Source organism: Haematobia irritans, chromosome 2 (genome assembly GCF_050003625.1).
Source record: "Haematobia irritans isolate KBUSLIRL chromosome 2, ASM5000362v1, whole genome shotgun sequence".
Classification (NCBI taxonomy): Eukaryota; Metazoa; Arthropoda; class Insecta; order Diptera; family Muscidae; genus Haematobia; species Haematobia irritans.
In genome coordinates this window covers 13,123,056-13,146,148 of record NC_134398.1, presented here as the reverse complement: position 1 = coordinate 13,146,148, position 23,093 = coordinate 13,123,056, and the positions used below count along the sequence as shown (strand labels likewise).

The following is a 23,093-nucleotide window of genomic DNA, read 5'->3' as shown; positions in this document are numbered from 1 at the left end:
AGGAAAAAATCCACCACTTACACTTTTTTACGGAAGAACTTTCACACAGACGTTTTTGTATTACAAAATGTCTATTTTCATAATTTTGTCCGAAATTCCTAATTTTAGTGTTAATATTTCAAAATAAAATAAATCAAAATGAAGACATTTCCAAATTTTTACAAAGACTTTTGATTTTCTTTAGAAAGGCCGGCAGCTGCCCTCAATTGTGTTCCCACAAACTTTGATTCTCCGACCCCACTGCAATTTTGTTAAAATTCCCATTTTTTTGCATTTGGCCCATTGACTTTTCCATAAAAGCAGAAGTCGAAAGTTGACTTTGTCAATATTTTAATAAGTAGCAAAATTCAAAATTTTTAAATATGAATAAAAGCGGAAAGTTTAAACGTCGACTATTATTAAATGAACACAAATCGACCTAATTCCGAAAATGTTGCAAAAGCGAATTTTTGATTCTCGTGCCAATCCCTAGTATCATTGCTGCCAAAATATTTAAGTCACCAGCCCTATTTTGTATCCCCAAAAAAATGCATGCCCTAACCAACTTTACCTTGGTTGAAATTCCCAAGTTGATAGTTTTTACATGCTGTTGTCGTTGTTGTTTTAATTGCATCCTTTGATTTCTTGTAGAAAATTGCTGCCACTAGTCAACGTTTACTACAGTTCACATTACTATGTCTATGTGCCATTCTGATCAATGTCATCATAACTCCCTGGTTTATGGTCGTTACTATACCCGTATGTTTGGCCTACTATGTCATACAGAAGTTTTATCGTTGCTCCTCAAGGTAAGTGAAACAATGATGAACATTTGTAAGAAGAGATTCCTATGAATTTGTAATTGGATGAAATTCGCAATTGGAATTTCAATTCCATGTTCAAAATGTAACATCGCTAATTAAAGCCACAATTATTAACAGCATTATTATGTTTTATCTTATGTTACCCACATCTCCTAAAATGCTATTATGTATTTATGTTAACATATGACATGCTAACATAGATTAATTTGATCTATCCATATATTATTACTATAGTTATCTCACATATATGTACAATGATAATTTTGTGCATCTCAATGCTATACTCACATTGATGTTATTCACACTACTAAAATAACAGTTTGATTTTATTTTCTTGGTAGCTTGGCTATGCCACCCAAAGATAATAAAAGAGGAAGATGGGAGATTGGCTACTGAGCACATCAAACTATTTAGCACATTAGTTTAATACTCGAACCAAACGCGTATACGACAAGTATTGACATAGCATTAAAATGCAAATAAAAAGAAATTAAGGGTACGAAATAAATTTCCATAAAGGGTAAAATGTATTTTTTTTTTGTTGTTGCCGAAAATTTAACATTGTTTCATTAAGAAAATTACATTTTTCATTTAAAAATAAAAACGAAAAACAACTAAAAGATTACAAACATGTATTAAACTAATCTGGTAAATGCAACATTTGGTATGACGCAAGCCAATCTCCCATCTTCCTCTTTTATTATCTTTGATGCCACCCATCATAACATTGTCTGATATTTTGTTAGTAGCCTATGCATCTCTTGTGGATAGATTTGTCTCAAAACATCTGTAATGTTAAAAACTCAGAGCTTAGTTTGGTGCACAATCATACGTTATGCTCCTATGAACAGCTGCCATAAAGAGGCTTTTGCCAAGTTTCAAGCAGAGATCTCATATATATGTCAATTATAAGTTTGAGCATCTCAATGCTATTCTCACATTTATGTTATTCTCTCTTCTAAAATAACAGTTTGATTTTATTTTGTTGGTAGCTTGGCTATGCTACCCATCATAACATTCTCTGATATTTTGTTAGTAGCCTATGCATCTCTTGTGGATAGCTTTGACTCAAAACACCTGTAATGTTAGAAACTCAGAGCATAGCTTGGTGCACAATCATACATTATGCTCCTATGAACTACTGCCATAAAGAAGTTTTTGTCAAGATTCAAGCAGAGATCTCACATATATGTACAATGATAATTTTGTGCATCTCAATGCTATACTCACATTGATGTTATTCACACTACTAAAATAACAGTTTGATTTTATTTTGTTGGTAGCTTGGCTATGCTACCCATCATAACATTGTCTGATATTTTGTTAGTAGACTATGCATCTCTTTTGGATAGATTTGACTCAAAACACCTGTAATGTTAGAAACTCAGAGCTTAGTTTGTTGTACAATCATACGTTATGCTCCTATGAACTACTGCCATAAAGAGGTTTTTGTCAAGATTCAAGCAGAGATCTCTAAATGTTCGAAATTTGGTGTGATTTCAGCATACGGACGGACGGATGGACTGGGCTAGAACGACTATGAATTTTACCACAAATAAGAATATATAAGGGTTGTGTCATAAGGACTTAGGTCACTTATTTGGTCTTATTTAATTTGTCCTATTATGGAAGTATGTCGATTAAAAGTTGCCTTGGCATTGGCATCAATTGCAAAATCTTTAAGGGATGGATAAAATTTTTTTGGGTCCAAGTAATCTTTTTTGTTTGAGGACATTTACACACCGAGTAACCTACGCATATCTGTCACCACAATCTTTACCATAATCTATTTTTGTATTATTCTTAGCACGGCATTAATTAAAATTAGGTTATTATTTTTGGGAGTTTTTTTTATTTCATTCTTCATTATTTTTTTATTTTCGTTTAAGTCACAATCTTTCATTTACTTTTGTAATAAGTAAAACTTAGCGCTACGTGTAATAAGTCCCTATTAAAACTTCAACAAAAGTCGCTAAACTTTTTGTAATTCTACCTAAGACTATTTAGTAGAGCCATGCAAACCTCCAGGGGGAAAACATGAAGGGGGTGGGGGAAGAGTTTTTTAAACTGACATTCTTCAATGTAGTCATTGTACGTGACACTTTATTATCCCCTCCCAGAAACCATGGTTTCTACTCCAAAACCTTAGTGACAAAATTTTATTGGGACAAAAAAAAAACACAACAAGTATATACAGCAGTAAGTTCGGCCGGGCCGAATCTTAAATACCCACCACCATGAACCAAATATTAGGGTTTCCTTTGTAATTTCAGGAGGGCTTGAGGACACTTCCCCAAGATAAATTTAAAGATTTCACCTATGAGGACTATATCGGATCCTGGATTTATAAGAACCATTTTTGTTTGAGTTTTAGAGGAATCATTAACATCTCTTGTAAGTGTGCAAGAAAATTATAAAATAACGCCTTGATTTGAAATTTTAAATCTGTGGAAGTAAAATCTGGAAATTTTACATTGAGTTTCAAGCAATTTTCATGATCAGTGCGCCTTCTACACCCTCAAGACGTGAAGTCGGTCTATATGGAGGCATTACCAAATGGACCGATAAAAACTTAATCCGATACACGTTTTTGTGAGCCTAAAATACCAGAATATTTACAATTTCAGGCAAATCAGATAAAAACTACGGTTTCTAGAAACCCAAGGAGTTAAATCGGGAGATCGTTCTTATGGGGGCTATACTAAAATATGGACCGGTACTCACCTTTTTCGGCACACCTCTTTATGACCCGAAAATACCTCTAGATTTCCAATTTCATGCAAATAGGATAAAAACTTCGGATTCTAGAAGCCCAAGAAGTAAAATCGGGAAATCGGTCTATACCAAAATATGGACCGATACTCACCATTTTCGGCACACCTCTTTATGGTCAAAAAATACCTCTAGATTTCAAGTTTCAGGCAAATTGGATAAAAACTACGGTTTCTATAAACCCAAGAAGTAAAATCGGGAGGTCGTTTTATATGGGGACCATACCAAAACATGGACCGATACACACAATTTTTGGCACACGTATTTGCGGTCCTACAATACCTCTAGATTTCCAATTTCAAGTAAATTGAATAAAAACTGCGGTTTCTATAAGCCCAAGAAGTAAAATCGGGAGATCGGTCTATATGGGGGCTATACCAAAACATGGACCGATACTCACCATTTTTGGCACACCTCTTTATAGTCATAAAATACCTCTAGATTTCAAATTTCAGGCAAATTGGATAAAAACTACGATTTCTATAAGCCCAAGACCCCAAATCGGGAGGTAGGTTTATATGGGGACTATATCAAAACCTGGACCGATATAGCTCATCTTCGAACTTGACCTGCCTGCAGACAAAAGACGAGTTTGTGCAAAATTTCAGCACGATTGCTTCATTATTGAAGACTGTAGCGTGATTACAACAGACAGACAGACAGACAGACAGACAGACAGACAGACAGACAGACGGACAGACGGACATCGTTATATCGTCTTAGAATTTCTCCCTGATCAAGAATATATATACTTTATATAGTCGGAAATCGATATTTCGATGCGTTACAAACGGAATGACAAACTTATTATACCCCCGTCACCATTCTATGGTGGTGGGTATAAAAATTAAGAGAGCGGGAAATAAAACTTTTGAAAAAGAACCTCATCGAAAGCTTAAAATAAACAAACAAACCATAAAGTCTTTGGTCAATGTTTTGTCTGTCAAAAACAAGAGCCAGAAAAACTAACTTTTTTACTATGGCATCAATTTTAAAATTCATACTTGTGAAGTTAGAACTAATAAAGCTCACTAAAATTGGAGATTTTTATTTCTTTGCTTTTCATATTCGCCCAAAAGGAAACTTCATCCTCTACTATACACCCCGGAATCCTTCATATGGTCATTATGGACCAAGTTTGAAAACTAAGAACAAATAACCAAAGAACGACAACATAGACTGGAACGAAAATCAATCATCCTAACATAGATTTTAATGAGGGTAATCTCAATAGGAGCCAAATTTCTACATACATTGAAAAAAAAATTGTCTTAAAATGAAAGATTATTTTATTTATTATTATTATTTTATTTCTATAGAAAATTTTTTCAAAATTTCATTTCTATAGAAAATTTTGTCAAAATTTTATTTTTATAAAAATTTTTGTCACAATTTTATTTCTATAGAAAATTTTGTCAACATTTTATTTTTATAAAAATTTTTGTCACAATTTTATTTCTATAGAAAATTTTGTCAGAATTTTATTTCTATAAAAAATTTTATTTCTATAGAAAATTTTGTCAAAATTTTATTTCTAAAGAAAATTTTCTTAAAATTTTATTTCTATAGAAAATTTTGTCAAAATTTTATTTCTATGGAAAATTTCTTCCAAAATATTATTTCTATAGAAAATTTTGTCAAAATTGTATTTCAATAGAAAATATTGTCAAAATTTTATTTCTATAGAAAATATTGTCAAAATTTTATTTCATATTTGTTGATCTCAGCAAGAGTAGCCTTACCAACAGAGGAAAAAAATGTTTGTCAAATTTATTTGGGCAAAGTCCTATTGACTGCATGATGGTTGGATGGACGCACGTTTCGGAATTACAACATTCCTTATCAGCATCCTCTACTTGCGGCAAAACTATCAACCAATTACCAGAATAAATTCGGGCAAAGTAAGAAGTACAAACCAACAATAACAAAACAAAACGAAATTTTATTTCTATAGAAAATTTTGTGGAAATTTTATTTATATAGAAAATTTTGTGGAAATTTTATTTCTATGGAAAATTTTGTGAAAATTTTATTTCTATGGAAAATTTTGTGAAAACTTTATTTCTATAAAAAAAAGTTTGTCAACATTTTACTTGTAAAGAAAATTTTATTAAAATTTAATTTCTATAGAAAATTTTGTCAGAATTTTATTCCTATAAAAAATTTTATTTCTATAGAAAATTTTCTCAAAATTTTATTTCTAAAGAAAATGTCAAAATTGTATTTCTAGAGAAAATGTTGTCAAAATTGTATATCTAAGGAAAATGTTGTCAAAATTTTATTTCTATAGAAAATTTTGTTAGAAGTTTATTTTTTATAGAAAATTTTGTCAAAATTTTATTTCTATCGGAAAATTTATCAAAATTTTATTTTTATAGATTTTTTTTTTAATTTTGTTTTTCATTTTGTTTCTATAGAAAATTTTGTCAAAATTTTATTTCTATAGAAACATTTGTCAGACTTTTATTTTTATTGTACATTTTGTCAAAATTGTATTTCTATAGAAAATTTCGTCAAAATTTTATTTTAATAGAAAATTTTGTCAAAATTTTATATTTGTAGAAAAGTGTGTTTAAATTTTATTTCTATAAAAATTTTTGTAAAAATGTTATTACTATAAAAAATGTTGTAAAAATTTTATTACTATAAAAAATTTTGTCAAAATTTTATTTCTACAGACAATTTTGCCAAATTTTATTCCTATAGACAATTTTGTCAAATGTTTATTCAATAGAATATGTTGTAAAAATTTTATTTCTATAGAAAATTTTGTCAACATTTTATTTCTATGGAAAATATTGCAAAAATTTTAGTTCTATAAAATCTTTTGTCAAAATTTTACTTTAATAGAAAATTTTGTCAAAATTGTATTTCAATAGAAAATTTTGTCGAAACTTTATCTCTATTAAAAAGTTTGTCAAAATTTTCTTTCTATAAAAATTTTTGTCAAAATTTTATTTCTATAGAAAATTTTGTCAAAATTTTATTTCTATAGAAAATTTTATCAAAATTGTATTTTAATACAAAATTTTGTTAGAATTTTATTTCTAAAGAAAATTTTATTTCTATAGTAATTTTTGTCAAAATTTTATTTCTATAAAAAATATTGTAAACTTTTTTTTTCTATAGAAAATTTAGCCAAAATTTTATTTCTGTAGAAAATTTCGTCAAAATTGTATTTCTATAGATTTTTTTTTATATAGTTATTTTAGTCAAAATTTTATTTTAATAGAAAATTTTGTCAAAATATTATTTTTATAGAAAATTGTGTTTAAATTTTATTTCTATAGATAATCTTGCCAAATTTTATTTCTATAGAAAATTTTGTTAAATTTTTATTTCTATAGAAAATTTTGTCAAAATTTTATTTCTAAAGAAAATTTTCTCAAGCTTTGATTTCTATAGAAAATTTTGCCAAAATTTTATTTCTATAGAAAATTTTGTCAAAATTATATTTCTTTAGAAAATTTTGTCAACATTTTATTTCTACAGAAAATTTTGTCAAAATTTTATTTCTATTGAAAATTTTGCCAAAATTTTAGTTCTATGGCAAATTTTGTCAAAATTTTTTTTCTATAGAAATTTTTTTCTATAGTTATTTTTGTCAAAATTTTATTTTAATAGAAAATTTTGTCCAAATTTTATTTTTATAGCAAATTGTGTTTAAATTTTATTTCTATACACAATCTTGCCAAATTTTTATTCTATAGAAAATTTTGTCAAATTCTTATTTCTAAAGAAAATTTTCTCAAGCTTTGATTTCTATAGAAAATTTTGCCAAAATTTTATTTCTATAGAAAATTTTGTCAAAATTGTATTTCTATAGAAAATTTTGTCAACATTGTATTTCTATAAAAAATTTTTTCAAAATTTTATTTCTATGGAAGATTTTGCCAAAATTTTAGTTCTATAGCAAATTTTGTCAAAATTTTATTTCTATACAAAGTTTTATATCTATAACAATTTTTGTCAAAATTTTATTTCTATAAAAATTTTTGTCAAATTTTTATCTCTATAGAAAATTTTGACAAAATTTTATTTCTATAGAATATATGATTCTATAGAATAATTTTATTTCTATAAAATTTTTCCAATTTTTTTTTCTAAAGAAAAGTTTGTCTGTATTTCAATTTCTATAGAAAATTTTGTCAAAATTTTATTTCTATAGAAAATTTCGTCAATATTTTATTTCTATGGAAAATTTTGCCAAAATTTTAGTTCTATAGCAAATTTTGTCAAAATTTTTGTTCTATAGAAAATGTTTCCAATTTTTTTTTTCTAAAGAAAAGTTTGTCTGTATTTCAGTTTCCGTAGAAAATTTTGTCAAAATTTTATTTCTATTGAATTTTATTTTTTCTAAAGAAAATTTTGCCAACAATTTTTTTCTAAAGAATATTTTGTCTAAATTGTATTTCAATAGAAAATTTTGTCAACATTTTATTTCTATGGAAAATTTCGTCAATATTTTATTTCTATGGAAAATTTTGCCAAAATTTTAGTTCTATAGCAAATTTTGTCAAAATTTTATTTCTATAGAAAATTTTAATTCTATAAAAATTTTTGTCATTTTTGTCAACATTTTATTTCTATAGAAAATTTTGACAAAATTTTATTTCTATACAAAATGTTTCCAATTTTTTTTTCTAAAGAAAAGTTTGTCTGTATTTCAATTTCCGTAGAAAATTTTGTCAAAATTTTATTTCTATTGAATTTTATTTTTTCTAAAGAAAATTTTGCCGAAATTTTTTTTCTAAAGAAAATTTTGTCTAAATTGTATTTCAATAGAAAATTTTGTCAACATTTTATTTCTATAGAAAATTTCGTCAACATTTTATTTCTATGGAAAATTTTGCCTAAATTTTAGTTCTATAGCAAATTTTGTCAAAATTTTATTTCTATAGCAAATTTTGTGAAAATTTTATTTCTATAAAAATGTTTGTCAAAATTTTATTTCTGTAGAAAATTTTGACAAAATTTTATTTCTATAGAAAATTTGTTCATATATATATCGGCATATATTCCTCACTAATAGGATGACAAACTTTCTATACCCACATTCTATGCTGGAGGGTATGAAAGTTAACAAAAATCCCCAATGCAATTCGTGCTCTAAGAAATTTCCAAAAAAAAAAAAAAACACATTTGAACATTCGCGTGTTCGTGTCAATGTCCGTTTCCTGTCTGCTGTTTTTGGCATGCTTTTGAGTGGGAGGAAAAATGCAATAACAACAAAAAACATTATATAACTTAGACATCAAATTTGTATGTTCTTCTCTGTAAACAATTGAGTTTAATTAGTTATAGAAGTTGTTGTTTTGCTTTTGGACTCAGCCATAACTGAGACATGTTAAAGGTCACATTTTTTGGAGAGGGTTAAATTCACGTATATTTTTGGGAAATGTTCCTTTATTTTTTATTTCTAAATTTTTGTAACGATTCTATCAATTTCATAAAAAAACTTTGTCTAGACTATCTCTGTAGCTGACCATCCATAAAAGTTTTTAATTAACTTTTGGCACGAGCTATTTTGATGTAGGAAAAAAAATTCCAATTCATAAACACCAAATTGAAAGCTTTTTTGTTTTAGAACGTAATGCGGTATTATTGAAAATGAGAAAATTAGAAATTTTTATTAGAGAATTAGAAATCAATAATGCAAAGTGACCTCTCGGGAAAAGATATCAAGTATGTCCACATTTGGAAGGTGCCATTTATGGGAAATTAATTTTAATGTGATAATATAGCAAACGTCTGACGAAAATGTTCATCTCTTGAGATGTGACCGCTTTTGAAGTCACATATCAAGGTTTATCTATATATATACATTTAAAAAACTTTCAACTTTTCAAGAATCAAGTCCAAGTTTCCAAATCATGAAATAGTCGGAGACAACTTTTCCAATATTTAAAAAAAGTTGAATTTTCCAAATTTTCAAAACAACGCAAACTTGAGAAGTCACCCTATATAATTTTTCAAAACTCGAAAAGCCGACTTTATCAAATTTTCGACTTTTTAGTTAAACGTCTATAAATTTTTGCCAACATAAGTAATCGATTAGTGTCAATTGTCAAAAATATAAAAAAATGTGCTTAGTTGATTTTTTTTTGACAAAATATCAATTTTAGACTTTCGCTTTAATCTTTAATACCATCCACCCAATGGTGGAAGGTATTATCATATTCCCCTTTTCATATAATTTTAATTTTTCGTTAAATCTTGGCCAACATCAAAAGTCGATCAGATTCGATTTTAAAAAAGTATCAAAAGTCGGTTAATACATTTTAAGATTACAAAATTTGATTTCATAGCGTATACGCTCCATATAATTATCATAAATCATACGTCCCATGGTATGTTCTATTAATAATACTTATACGTCACCTTGACTCAACTGTATATTCGAGTACACCAATGTGGTATCACAATGGACTGAATAGTCTAAGTGAGCCTGATACATCGGGCTGCCACCTAACCTAACTAACCTAAGGGCATGATACATAATTAATTTATGTTTCCATAAGAAATTGTTACATTGTTTATTACGTATTCCATACGAATCTGAAGCAATAATTGAATTAAAAACAGACTGAATGTTTGTTAATGTCTAGAAGGTGTGGATTTTGCCCAAAAGAGAAGCCGTATTTATTTACATTGTATTTGAGATTTTCCTTATACTTTATATGATTAGCACTCAAAACATGCTGATGAGACCGCATGCTTCGATTCTTTAAACTTGAGCACATTTTTATTTGTATATTTCAAAATCTCAAAAATTCTCCCTTTTGAATGTGAACCCCCTTTCAAATATTTCGTATTCGTATAATCATCTTTGAAAAATATTTTTTTATTAGTTTTACACAAATTCTCCTTGATCATCACTATGGCTATGGGTGAGCAAAGTTTTTGCATTATCCCCGAATGAAAGACGTTGTACACCACTGCTGAGTTAGTTCCCCAAACAATCACAAAATTATACAACTATTTTAGAATGATTTTTTGTGGCAATACCCCATCACAAAAGCTCTCTCCTACACACACACAAACCAACTTACATGCCCTCTTAGTTAGTATCGTAACTTCCATGTGCCATTACCAAAAACGAAGTAGTGCAACAGGATAAAGTTCACATTTACATATCGTTAAGATTGCCACTTTCCGTTGTTCTGTACCAAGAATTTGTTTGTTTGTTTATTTCGCTTTATTCGAACTCCCACACAATGCCAAAGGGGTCTGTTTTGTTTGTTTAGAGGGCGAAGGGGGGCAGCTGTTTGTTATACTTGTTCGTCAAAAGGATACACATTACAACTTCAAATAAAAATTCCTTCGCACAACCCAAGACATATTATTTCGCCCTTACTAAAGGGGCGATTTCTCTGCATACGATGTACGATGAATCTGATTCGAAGAAACAACCAAAACACCATTGGGAAAGGCAATGTACTGCGTCAAGTGTTGTACGGTAAGTGAGTACTAGACAAGTTGGAAATATACGCCCTGGTGAATATATTTTAAACTTTTCGATACCCTATAAGATGGAAGTTGTTTGTTTTGTCTTCGATTTTTTTTCAATCACTGAAAAAAATCGAAAACTTTTAAAATCAATGAAAAATAAAAAAATGAAACAAATGAAGTCCGTTGAAGCTGACTATTTGATACCCTAAAAGTATGCCTCCTTATAAGTATAGACTAAAGAGTCAATGCGGAAAATTGATGGGAACACGGGTGGCAACCACGGTTGCCACTCGAGCCAAAAATGATACACAAAATTTTTAAGAAAATTTTACCAAAAACTACCAATTAGAAAAATCTTATTTCGCAGTGTTTGTTCAATGTTTTGTGGTTATTAGTTTTGTCAAATTTTTAATTGTATAGAAAATTTTGTCAAATTTTTATTTTTATCAAAAATTTTGTTAAAATTTTATTTCTATAGAACATTTTGTTAAAATTTTATTTCTATAGAAAATTTTGTCAAAATTTTATTTCTATCAAAAATTTTGTTAAAATTTTATTTCTATAGAAAATTTTGCCAATATTTTATTACTATAGAAATGATATACCAAATTTTTATAAAAATGATATACCAAATTTTTAAGAAAATTTTACCAAAAACTACCAAATAGAAAAATTTTATTTCGCAGTGTTTGTTCAATATTTTGTGGTTATTAGTCTTGTAAAATTTTTAATTGTATAGAAAAATTTGTCAAATTTTTATTTTTATCAAAAATTTTGTTAAAATTTTATTTCTATAGAAAATTTTGTCAAAATTTTATTTCTATAGAAAATTTTGTCAAAATTTTATTTCTATAGAAAATATTGTCACAATTTTATTACTATAGAAAATTTTGTCGATATTTTATTTTTTTAGAAAATTTTGTCGATATTTTATTTTTTTAGAAAATTTTGTCAAAATTTGGTTAAAAATTTATTACTATAAAAAATTTTGTCAAAATTTTATTACTATAAAAAATTTTGTCAAAATTTTATTACTATTGAAAATTTTGTCAAAATTTTATTACTATAGAAAATTGTGTCGACATTTTATTTTTATAGAAAATTTTGCTGATATTTTATTTTTTAGAAAATTTTGTCAACGTTTTATTTCCATAGAAAATTTTTTCAAAATATTTTTATAGAAAATTTTGTAAAACTTTTATTTCTATAGAAAATTTTCTAAATTTTATTTCTATAGAAAATTTTGTCAAAATTTTATTTCTATAGAAAATTTTTCCATTTTTTTCTAAAGAAATTTTTTTTTCTATAGAAAATTTTGCCAAAATTTTATTGCTATAAAAAAATTTTATTAATATTTTATTTATTGTATTTATTTATGTTGTCAAGATTTTATTTCTATAGCAAAATTTTGTGAAAATTTTTTTCTATAGAAAATTTGTCAAAATTTTTTTTCTATAGAAAATTTTGCCAAAATTTTATTGCTATAAAAAATTTTATTAATATTTTATTTATTGTATTTATTTATGTTGTCAAGATTTTATTTCTATAGCAAATTTTGTCGAGATTTTTTGCTATAGAAAATTTTGCCAACATTTTTTTCTGTAGAAAATTTTCCCGACATTTTATTTCCATAGAAAATTTTGTCAAAATTTTATGTCTATAGAAAAATATGCCAACATTTTTTTTCTATAATATTTTTTTTTTAAATGTTGTTAAAATTTTATTTCTATAGGAAATTTTATTTTTATAGAAAATTGTGTTAAATTTTTTTTATAAAAAATTTTGTGAAAATTTTTTTCTATAGAAAATTTGTCAAAATTTTATTTTTATAGAAAATTTTGTGAAAATGTTATATCTATAGGAAATTTTTTCAACATTTTATTTGTATAGAAAAATTTGTCTAAATTTTTTATCTCTAGAAAATTTTTTTTCTAATAAAAATTTTGTCAAAATTGTTTTTCTTCAGAAAATTTTACTAAAATTTGATTTCTATAGAAAATTTTCTCAAAACTTTTCTATAGAAATTTTGCCAAAATTTTATTCCTATAAAAAATGTTGTTAAAATTGTATTTCTATAGAAAATGTTGTCATGATTTTATTTCTGTAGCAAATTTTGTCAACATTTTATTTCTATTGAAAATTGTGTCAACATTTCATTTCTATAGAAAATATTGGCAACATTTTATTTCTATATAAAATTTTGCCAACATTTCTTTCTACAGAAAATTTTGCCAAAATTTTATTCCTATAAAAAATTTTGTTAAAATTTTATTTTTTTTATTTACTTATGTTGTCAAGATTTTATTTCTATAACAAATTTTGTCGACATTTTTTTTTCTATAGAAAATTTTGCCAACATTTTTTCTATAGAAAATTTTGCCAACATTTTATTTCTATAGAAAATTTTGTTAAAATTTTATGTCTATAGAAAAATATGCCAACATTTTTTCTATAATAAAATGTTGTTAAAATTTTATTTCTATAGAAAATTTTGTTAAAATTTTACTTATATAGAAAATTGTGTTAAATTTTTTTTATAAAAAAATTTGTGAAATTTTTTTCTATAGAAAATTGGTCAAAATTTTATTTCTGTGGAAAACTTTGTCAATCTATATGTAATTTTGCAAATGTTATTTTTATAGAAAATTTTGTGAAAATTTTATATCTATAGGAAAATTTTTTCAACATTTTATTTGTATAGAAAAATTTGCCTACATTTTTTTATCTTTAGAAAATTTGTTTTCTATTAAAAATTTTGCCGAAATTGTATTTCTTTAGAAAATTTTACTAAAATTTGATTTCTATAGAAAATTTTCTCAAAACTTTTCTATAGAAAATTTGGTCCAAATTTAATTTCTATAGAAAATTTTGTGAAAATCTTGTTTCTCTAGAAAATTTTGTCCAAATTTTATCTCTATCGAAAATTTTATCAAAATTTTATTTCTATCGCAAATTTTATCGAAAATTGTATATTTTTAGAAAATTTTGTCTATAGAAAACTTACCAAAGTAAGGTGTCGTAAACCAGTAAAGTGCAATTCACTCTTGTTTTATTCAATTATTTGGCCCTGAGGTAGATTGACGATGTCAAATCGAAATATTGGCTTCAATAAAATTTAACTCAAATAAAAAACATCTAGAGTTTTTTGAATATAGTTGAATACAGGTCAACAATCCAAAATTAAGTAACGAAATTTTTTTCTGTAAAAAATTTTGTCAAAATTTTATTTCTTTAGAAAATGTTGTCATTATTTTTTATAGAAAATTTTACCAAAGTTATATTTCTCAAATTTCTCAAAATTTTTATATATAGAAAATTTTGTCTAAAAATTATTTCTATAGAAAAATTTGTCAACAATTTATTTCTATAGAAAATTTGATCAACATTTTATTTCTACAGAAAATTTTGCCAAAAGTTTATTCATATAAAAAATTGTCAAAGTTTTATTTCTATAGACAATTTTCTCAAAAATATTTTCTATAGAAAATTTTGTCAAAAAATATTTCTGTAGAAAATTTTGTCAAAAATTTATTTTTATAGAACATTTTGTTAACAATTTATTTCTATATAAAATTTTTCATATTTTATTTCAATAGAAAATTTAGTCAACAGTTGATTTCTATAGAAAATTTTCTCAAAATTTTTTTCTATAGAAAATGTTCACAAAATATTTTTGCTGTAGAAAATTTCGTCAAAAATGTATTTGTATAAACAATTTTTCTATAGAACATTTTGTCAAAAATTTATTTCTATAGAAAATTTTGTCAAAAATTTATTTGTATAGAACATTTTGTTAACAATTTATTTCTATAGAAATTTTGTTAAAATTTTATTTCTATAAAAAATTTTTCAATATTTTATTTCTATAGAAAATTTAGTAAATAGTTGATTTCTATAGAAAATGTTCTCAAAAAAAAAAAATTGTCAACATTTTTTTTCTATAGAACATTTTGTCAAAAATTTATTTTTATACAACAGTTTGTTAACAATTTATTTCTATAGTAATTTGTTAAAATTTTATTTCTATATAAAATTTAGTAAATAGTTGATTTCTATAGAAAATGTTCTCAAAAAAAAAATTTTGTCAACATTTTTTTTTCTGTAGAAAATTTTGTCAAAAATTTATTTTTATAGAACATTTTGTTAACAATTTATTTCTATAGTAATTTTGTTAAAATTTTATTTCTATATAAAATTTAGTAAATAGTTGATTTCTATAGAAAATGTTCTCAAAAAAAAAAAATAAAAAAAAATTTGTTAACATTTTTTTTTCTGTAGAAAATTTTGTCAAAAATTTATTTTTATTTTGCAAAATCTACCAAAAAATCAAGAGTTCTACCACTCTATCAAACAGTATAAAATCTACTATTTTTTGAAGAATTCTAGCAACTGTGACAACTCTAAAACAGCTGAGCAGAGTTATTGATGAGAATTTCAAAAAAAAGGTCATCCAGAAGGTGAGCTTGAAATATTTGTTTTTAAAATGGAACACTTTTTTAACAGAAATGTAAACCCCTTTTGCAAATTAAATTAAGAACATGAAGTTGACAATTCATAGATGTCTCCTCAATCGAACCATTTGTAAGGAATATAAATTTCGGTTTCGCCTTTCACATCGATCCTTCAGAGTTTTTCACAATGCTTTCTTCTCTTTATCGTTAAGATGGATGGTCGAATGAGAAAATAAAACAACCATGACGGGGCAAAAAAAATCCCTTTGTGGTCGATTTGCTTGGCTGGCTCATGTTAGCCTTGCTACAGCTACCACTTATGTTAGCTATCCAAACGGCAATCCTATACTCCTTGGAATCCAACCGATGCAACTGTGTCCCCTGCTCCTGCTTCAAGAACTTAACATGAGCTGTTGTGTTGCATATTTTATTTGTTTCTTGCAAATGATTTTTCCTAGTCTTAGGGTGGTTTTCTTCTTAAGCTCTATTTTCTGTTGGCTCTTCTTCTTGCTGTTGATTTTCCTCTTAAGGGGAAAGACATCAAAAGAAATTTTCTTGTATAATAAAGACTAGGACAAGGCCGAAGTTTTTGATAGACTATAAATATCTGAAAAGGAAAGAACTAGGGGAAATATGGTCATCATTATGGGAGATTGTTTTTAATGGAGGGTCTTTCACTTTTAATCTAGGGAGACTTGATTACAAAAGGATTTCAAGCATATAGGGGTGTTTTGGTTTTATTTTTATTTTGTTCTTACTGCTTGATGCCTACATACTTGTTGATTGTAGAATAATGAGCTCTAATATACGTTTAAAATAGAAAAATCCTTTCATGTGTGTAGGGTGGCTGATATGTAATACAAAATTTTGATAAAATTCTATATAGAAATACAATTTTGACAAAATTTTCTATAGGAATAAAATTTCGACAACATTTTCTATAGGAATAAAATTTTACCAAAATTTTGCTATATAAATAAAATTTTGGCAAAATTTTGCTATAGAAATAAAATTTTAACAAACTTTTCTATAGAAATACAATTTTGACAAAATTTTCTGTAGAAATACAAATTTTGACAAAATTTTCTATAGAAATGAAATTTTACAAAATTTTCTATAGAAATAAAATTTTGACAATATTTTCTATAGTAATAAAATTTTGATAAAAGTTTCTATAGAAATAACATTTTAACAAAATTTTGCCAAAAATTTCTCTAGAAAAAAAAATTGGCAAAATTTTCTATAGAAATAAAATTTTGCAAAATTCTCTATATAGAAATAAAATTTTGAAAACATTCTTTATAGAAATAAAATTTTGACACAAGTTACTATAGAAATAAAATATTGACAACATTTTCTATAGAAATAAAATTACTACAAGATTTTCTATGGAAATAAAATGTTCACAAACTTTTCAATAGAAATAAAATTTTCACAAACTTTTCTATAGAAAAACAATTTTCACAAAATTTTCTATAGAAATAAAATTTTGAAAAAATATTTTATAGAAATAAAATTTCGACAAAATTTTCTATAGAAATAAAATTTACACAAAATTTTCTATAGAGATAAAATTTTGATAAAATTTTCTATAGAAATAAAATTTTGACAAAATTGTCTATAGAAATAAAAGTTGACAAAAATTTTCTATAGAAATACAAATTTTAAGAAAATTTTTTATAGAAATAAAATATTGACAAAATTTTCTATAAAAATAAAATTTTAAGAAAATTTTCTATAGAAAAAAAATGTTTTTTGACAAAATTTTCTATAGAAATAAAATTTTTGACAAAATTTTCTATAGAAATAAAATTTTGACAAAATTTTCTATAGAAATAAAATTTTGACAAAATTTTCTATAGAAATAAAATTTTGACAAAATTTTCTATAGAAAAAAATTTTGACAAAATTTTCTATAGAAAAAAAAATTGACAAGATTTTCTATAGAAATAAAATTTTCACAAAATTTTCTATAGAAATAAAATTTTCACAAATTTTTCTATAGAAATAAATAGAAATAAAATTTGGACAAATTTTTTTATAGAAATAAAATTTTGCAAAATTTTCTATAGAAATACAATTTTGACAATATTTTCTATAGAACTAAAATTTTGACAAAAGTTTCTATAGATTTAAATTTGACAAACATTTTCTATGGAAATAAAATTTTCACACAATTTTCTTTAGAAAAACAATTTTCACAAAATTTTCTATAGAAATAAAATTTTGACAAAATTTTCCATAGAAATAAAATTTCGACAAGATTTTCTATAGAAATAAAATTTTCACAAAATTTTCTATAGAAAAAAAAAATTGACAAAATTTTCTATAGAAAAAAAAAATTGACAAAATTTTCTATAAAAAAAAAATTTGACAAAATTTTCTATAGAAATAAAATTTTAACAAAATTTTCTATAGAAATAAAATTTTGACAAAATTTTCTATAGAAAAAAAATTTTGACAAAATTTTCTATAGAAAAAAAAATTTGACAAGATTTTCTATAGAAATAAAATTTTCACAAATTTTTCTATAGAAATACAATTTTCACAAATTTTTCTATAGAAATAAATAGAAATAAAATTTGGACAAATTTTTTTATAGAAATAACATTTTGCAAAATTTTCTATAGAAATAAAATTTTGACAATATTTTCTATAGAACTAAAATTTTGACAAAAGTTTCTATAGATTTAAATTTGACAAACATTTTCTATGGAAATAAAATTTTCACACAATTTTCTGTAGAAAAACAATTTTCACAAAATTTTCTATAGAAATAAAATTTTGACAAAATTTTCCATAGAAATAAAATTTCGACAAGATTTTCTATAGAAATAAAATTTTCACAAAATTTTCTATAGAAATAAAATTTTCACAAAATTTTCTATAGAAAAAAAATTTGACAAAATTTTCTATAGAAAAAAAATTTGACAAAATTTCTATAGAAATAAAATTTTGACAAAATTTTCTATAGAAATAAAATTTTGACAAAATTTTCTATAGAAAAAAAATTTTGACAAAATTTTCTATAGAAAAAAAAATTGACAAGATTTTCTATAGAAATAAAATTTTCACAAAATTTTCTATAGAAATAAAATTTTCAAAAATTTTTCTATAGAAATAAATAGAAATAAAATTTGGACAAATTTTTTTATAGAAATAAAATTTTGCAAAATTTTCTATAGAAATAAAATTTTGACAATATTTTTTATAGAACTAAAATTTTGACAAAAGTTTCTATAGATTTAAATTTGACAAACATTTTCTATGGAAATAAAATTTTCACACAATTTTCTTTAGAAAAACAATTTTCACAAAAATTTTCTATACAAATAAAATTTTGACAAAATTTTCCATAGGAATAAAATTTGGACAAGATTTTCTATAGAAATAAAATTTTCACAAAATTTTCTATAGAAATAAAATTTTTACAAAATTTTCTATAGAAAAAAAAATAGACAAAATTTTCTATAGAAAAAAAAATTGACAAAATTTTCTATAGAAAAAAAATTTGACAAAATTTTCTATAGAAATAAAATTTTAACAAAATTTTCTATAGAAATAAAATTTTGACTAAATTTTCTATAGAAAACAAATTTGACAAAATTTTCTATAGAAAAAAAATTGACAAGATTTTCTATAGAAATAAAATTTTCACAAATTTTTCTATAGAAATAAAATTTTCACAAATTTTTCTATAGAAATAAATGAAAATAAAATTTGGACAAATTTTTTTATAGAAATAAAATTTTGCAAAATTTTCTATAGAAATAAAATTTTGACAATATTTTCTATAGAACTAAAATTTTGACAAAAGTTTCTTTAAATTTAAATTTGACAAACATTTTCTATGGAAGTAAAATTTTCAATTTTCTTTAGAAAAACAATTTTCACAAAATTATCTATAGAAATAAAATTTTAACAAAATTTTCCATAGAAATAAAATTTCGACAAGATTTTCTATAGAAATAAAATTTTCACAAAATTTTCTATAGAAATAAAATTTTCACAAAATTTTTTATGGAAATAAAATTTTGACAACATTTTCTGTGGAATTAAAACTTTGACAAAATTTTCTATAGAAATAAAATTTGACAAAAATTTTCTATAGAAATAAAATTTTGACAAAATGTTCCATAGATATAAAATTTTTACAAAATTTTCTATAAAAATTAAATTTTGACAAAATTCCTATAGAAATGAAATTTTGACAACATTTTCAATAGAAATAAAATTATTACAAAATTTTCTATGGAAATAGCATTATTCAAAATAACATCTTTTTGTTTGGTAGTTTTTCAGCGGTGGATTATCCCACCTCAGTAATGCTGATGACATTTCTGACGGCTTCAAAGCTTTTCTAAGTGCTTTCACTGCAATGTGGAACGCCGTTCGGACTCGGCTTTAAAAAGGAGGTCCCTTGTCATTGAGCTTAACATGGAATCGGGCAGCACTCAGTGATAAGAGAGAATTTCACCAATGTGGTATCAATTTTTGTACATTTTTTTTCGAATGCCAAGCGTGATTGTATCGGATCAGATTTGAGTTTCTGTGTGGCGAGTTTAAGACTTCCTCCTACAGACAAAGTTCACAGTGCGCTAACGTGATTCTCAAGATATTCGTACTGAGTACTATTGATACATTTTTCTTAAAGCTTCATAAATTTTCCATCAGATGGAGCTGAGTTTCACACGGTCATATTCTTTATACAGCGTCGCTCCACATTTTTGGCCCTGTTTAATTTGTATTTTGGCGCCCATTTTCCCATGTAAAATTTTGTTAAAATTTTATTTCTATAAAAAACTTTGTCAAAATTTTCTTTCTCTGGAAAATTTTGTCAATTTTTTTGCTATAGAAAATTTTGTCAAAATTTTATTTCTACAGAAAATTTTGTCAAAATTTTCTTTCTCTGGAAAATTTTGTCAATTTTTTTGCTATAGAAAATTTTGTCAAAATTTTATTTCCATAGAAAATTTTGTCAACATTTTATTTTTACAGAAAATTTTGGCAAAATTTTATTTATCTGGAAAATTTTGTAAATTTTTTTGATATAGAAAATTTTGTCAAAATTTTATATTTAAAAAAATTGTCAAAATTTCATTTCCACAGAAAATTTTGTCAACATTTTATTTCTATAGAAAATTTTTTTAATTTTTTGCTATAGAAATTTTTTTCAAAATTTAATTTCTATAGAAAATGTTGTTAAATTTTTTATTTCTATAGAAAATTTTGTCAAAATTTTATTTCTATGGAAAATTTTGTCAAAATTTTATTTCTGCAGAAAATGTTGCCAAAATTTTATTTATCTAAATTTTAAATTTTATTTGTCAAAATTTTATATTTAAAAAAAATTGTCAAAATTTTATTTCCACAGAAAATTTTGTCAACATTTTATTTCTATAGAACATTTTGTAAAAATTTTATTTCTATAGAAAATTTTTTCAAAATTTAATTTCTATATGTTGTTAAATTTTTATTTCTATAGAAAATTTTGTCACAATTTTATTTCTATGGGAAATTTTGTCTAAATTTTATTTCTATGGAAAATTTTGTAAAAATTTAATTTCTATGGAAAATTTTGTCAACATTTTATTTCTATGGAAAATTTTATCAAAATTTTATTTCTATAGAAAATTTTGTAAAAATTTTATTTATCTAGAAAATGTTGTCAATTTTATTGCTATAGAAAATTGTGTCAAAATTTTATTTCTACAGAAAATTTTGTCAAAATTTTATTCTTACAGAAAATTTTGTCAAAATTTTATTTATCTGGAAAATTTTGTAAATTTTTTTGATATTGAAAATTTTGTCAAAATTTTATATTTAAGAAAAATTATCAACATTTTATTTCCACAGAAAATTTTGTAAAAATTTTATTTCTATAGAAAATTTTGTTAATTATTTTGCTATAGAAATTTTTTCAAAATTTTATTTCTATAGAAAATGTTGTTAAATTTTTATTTCTATAGAAAATTTTGTAAAAATTTTATTTCTATGGAAAATTTTGTCAAATTTTATTTCTACAGAAAATGTTGTCAAATTTTTATTTCTATAGAAAATTTTGTCAAAATTTTATTTCTATAGAAAATTTTATCAAAATTTTATTTCTATAGAAAATTTTGTCAAAATTTTATTTCTATAGAAAATTTTGTCAAAAATTTCGCAAAGCTTTATTTCTAGGGAAATTTTGTAAAGTACCTCTTAGTTGGAGAGGAATGTTTGCCAAAATCGACCAAAACCTTAAGAATTTTACCAATCTTCCAAAGGGATGTAAGGCGGTCATGCTTACCATTGAACCATGTTTGCTCCCTCCGATAATATTCGGAATTTATTTTGATCCTCCGTCGATGAATACGAGCGGAGAAACTTAAACCATTACCATCGTTCAGATGGCGAATTGATGGTGTACATTTTTATCTGACATCTTTGACAAGTAAACCCGATCAGTTTGTTCACAAACTGTTCAAATTCAAGGAATGGCTTCTGATCGGGGAAAAATAAATTTGTTAAGTGGCCACTTTCATGCAAGCAAAGCCACTCCCTGACCTTTTCCAGTTTATCATCGGTGTATCGGTGAGTTCTTTTTGGATTTTCAAAGTACAAGCTCATTATCGAATATGTGTTGCATCCATTCTCGCGATAGCTTTAGCTCAACACTTCCAGTATCACGGTAGGAATAGATGGTACAAAAAATAAGAGATTTCTTCATATTTTAACCCTCTAATGCCCCAATTTTTTTCCATCTAATTAAAATTTCAATGTTAACGACACGAAAGCAAGAAAACTAAATAAGAAAAAATTATACGGTAAAATTCAGTATGTGCTGCAAAGCCTCTTGAACAGTTGTAATAAGTTTTAAGTTTTCTTTTTATTTTACCCATTTTTGTTGTCTTAAGGAGTGTTTTACTAAAAGCTTCCTTATTAAATGAAGACCGTCCAAAGGCGGGCTTGGGCATTAGAGGGTTAATTCTGGAGACCCCAATTTTACTTTTCCAGTCAAATATAAAGCAATCTATCACGCTTGAAGTCCTTCAGGTATAATTTTATTTTTGGATACAATAAATCAAAATATGTCCGCTGTCAGACGGGCGGTTTGGAAATGATAACACCCTGAATGCTTGCAATATATATCAGTCACCCTGTAAATATTCCCAAATAAAAATTTGAAATTCAATAAATTTATCTTACATTCTAGTCATTTGAATTTTTTTCAAATATCCCATCTCATGTCTACCACTTCTTTTAATTTATAGGGAACTACAGCGTATAGAAAATGCCACAAACTCACCGGTTATTTCCCACCTTTCGGAAACGATACAAGGGGTAACCACAATACGTGCCTACAATCAGGAATCACGTTTTACGGAAATTCTCTTTCGACGTTTGGAGGAAAACACGATTGCATTCACAATTCTAAATACCAGCAATCGTTGGTTGGGCATATCATTGGTAAGTTGGTAATCGATGAATATCGAATAAACGAGAGATGAAAGAATAACAAGAAAAATTCTTAGGAAATGGGAAATTTTCATTTAAACCTTGGAAAAAGAAAAGCAAAATATTTAAAAATTTAACTTAAAATGTTTAGGCGTCATAAGGTTATAATTTGGAGGAG

At 24.7% G+C, this 23,093-nt stretch overlaps 1 protein-coding gene across 1 annotated transcript in view; it reads left to right on the top strand.

The window, feature by feature from the left end:
• The window catches only part of Sur (Sulfonylurea receptor), a 146,422-nt gene that overhangs the window by 80,243 nt on the left and 43,086 nt on the right, over positions 1-23,093 (top strand). Inside the window, exons 10-11 of the mRNA XM_075293383.1 lie at positions 631-788; positions 22,732-22,927. Coding sequence (XP_075149498.1) covers positions 631-788; positions 22,732-22,927 — 354 coding nt within the window. The remainder of the gene's footprint in view (positions 1-630; positions 789-22,731; positions 22,928-23,093) is intronic.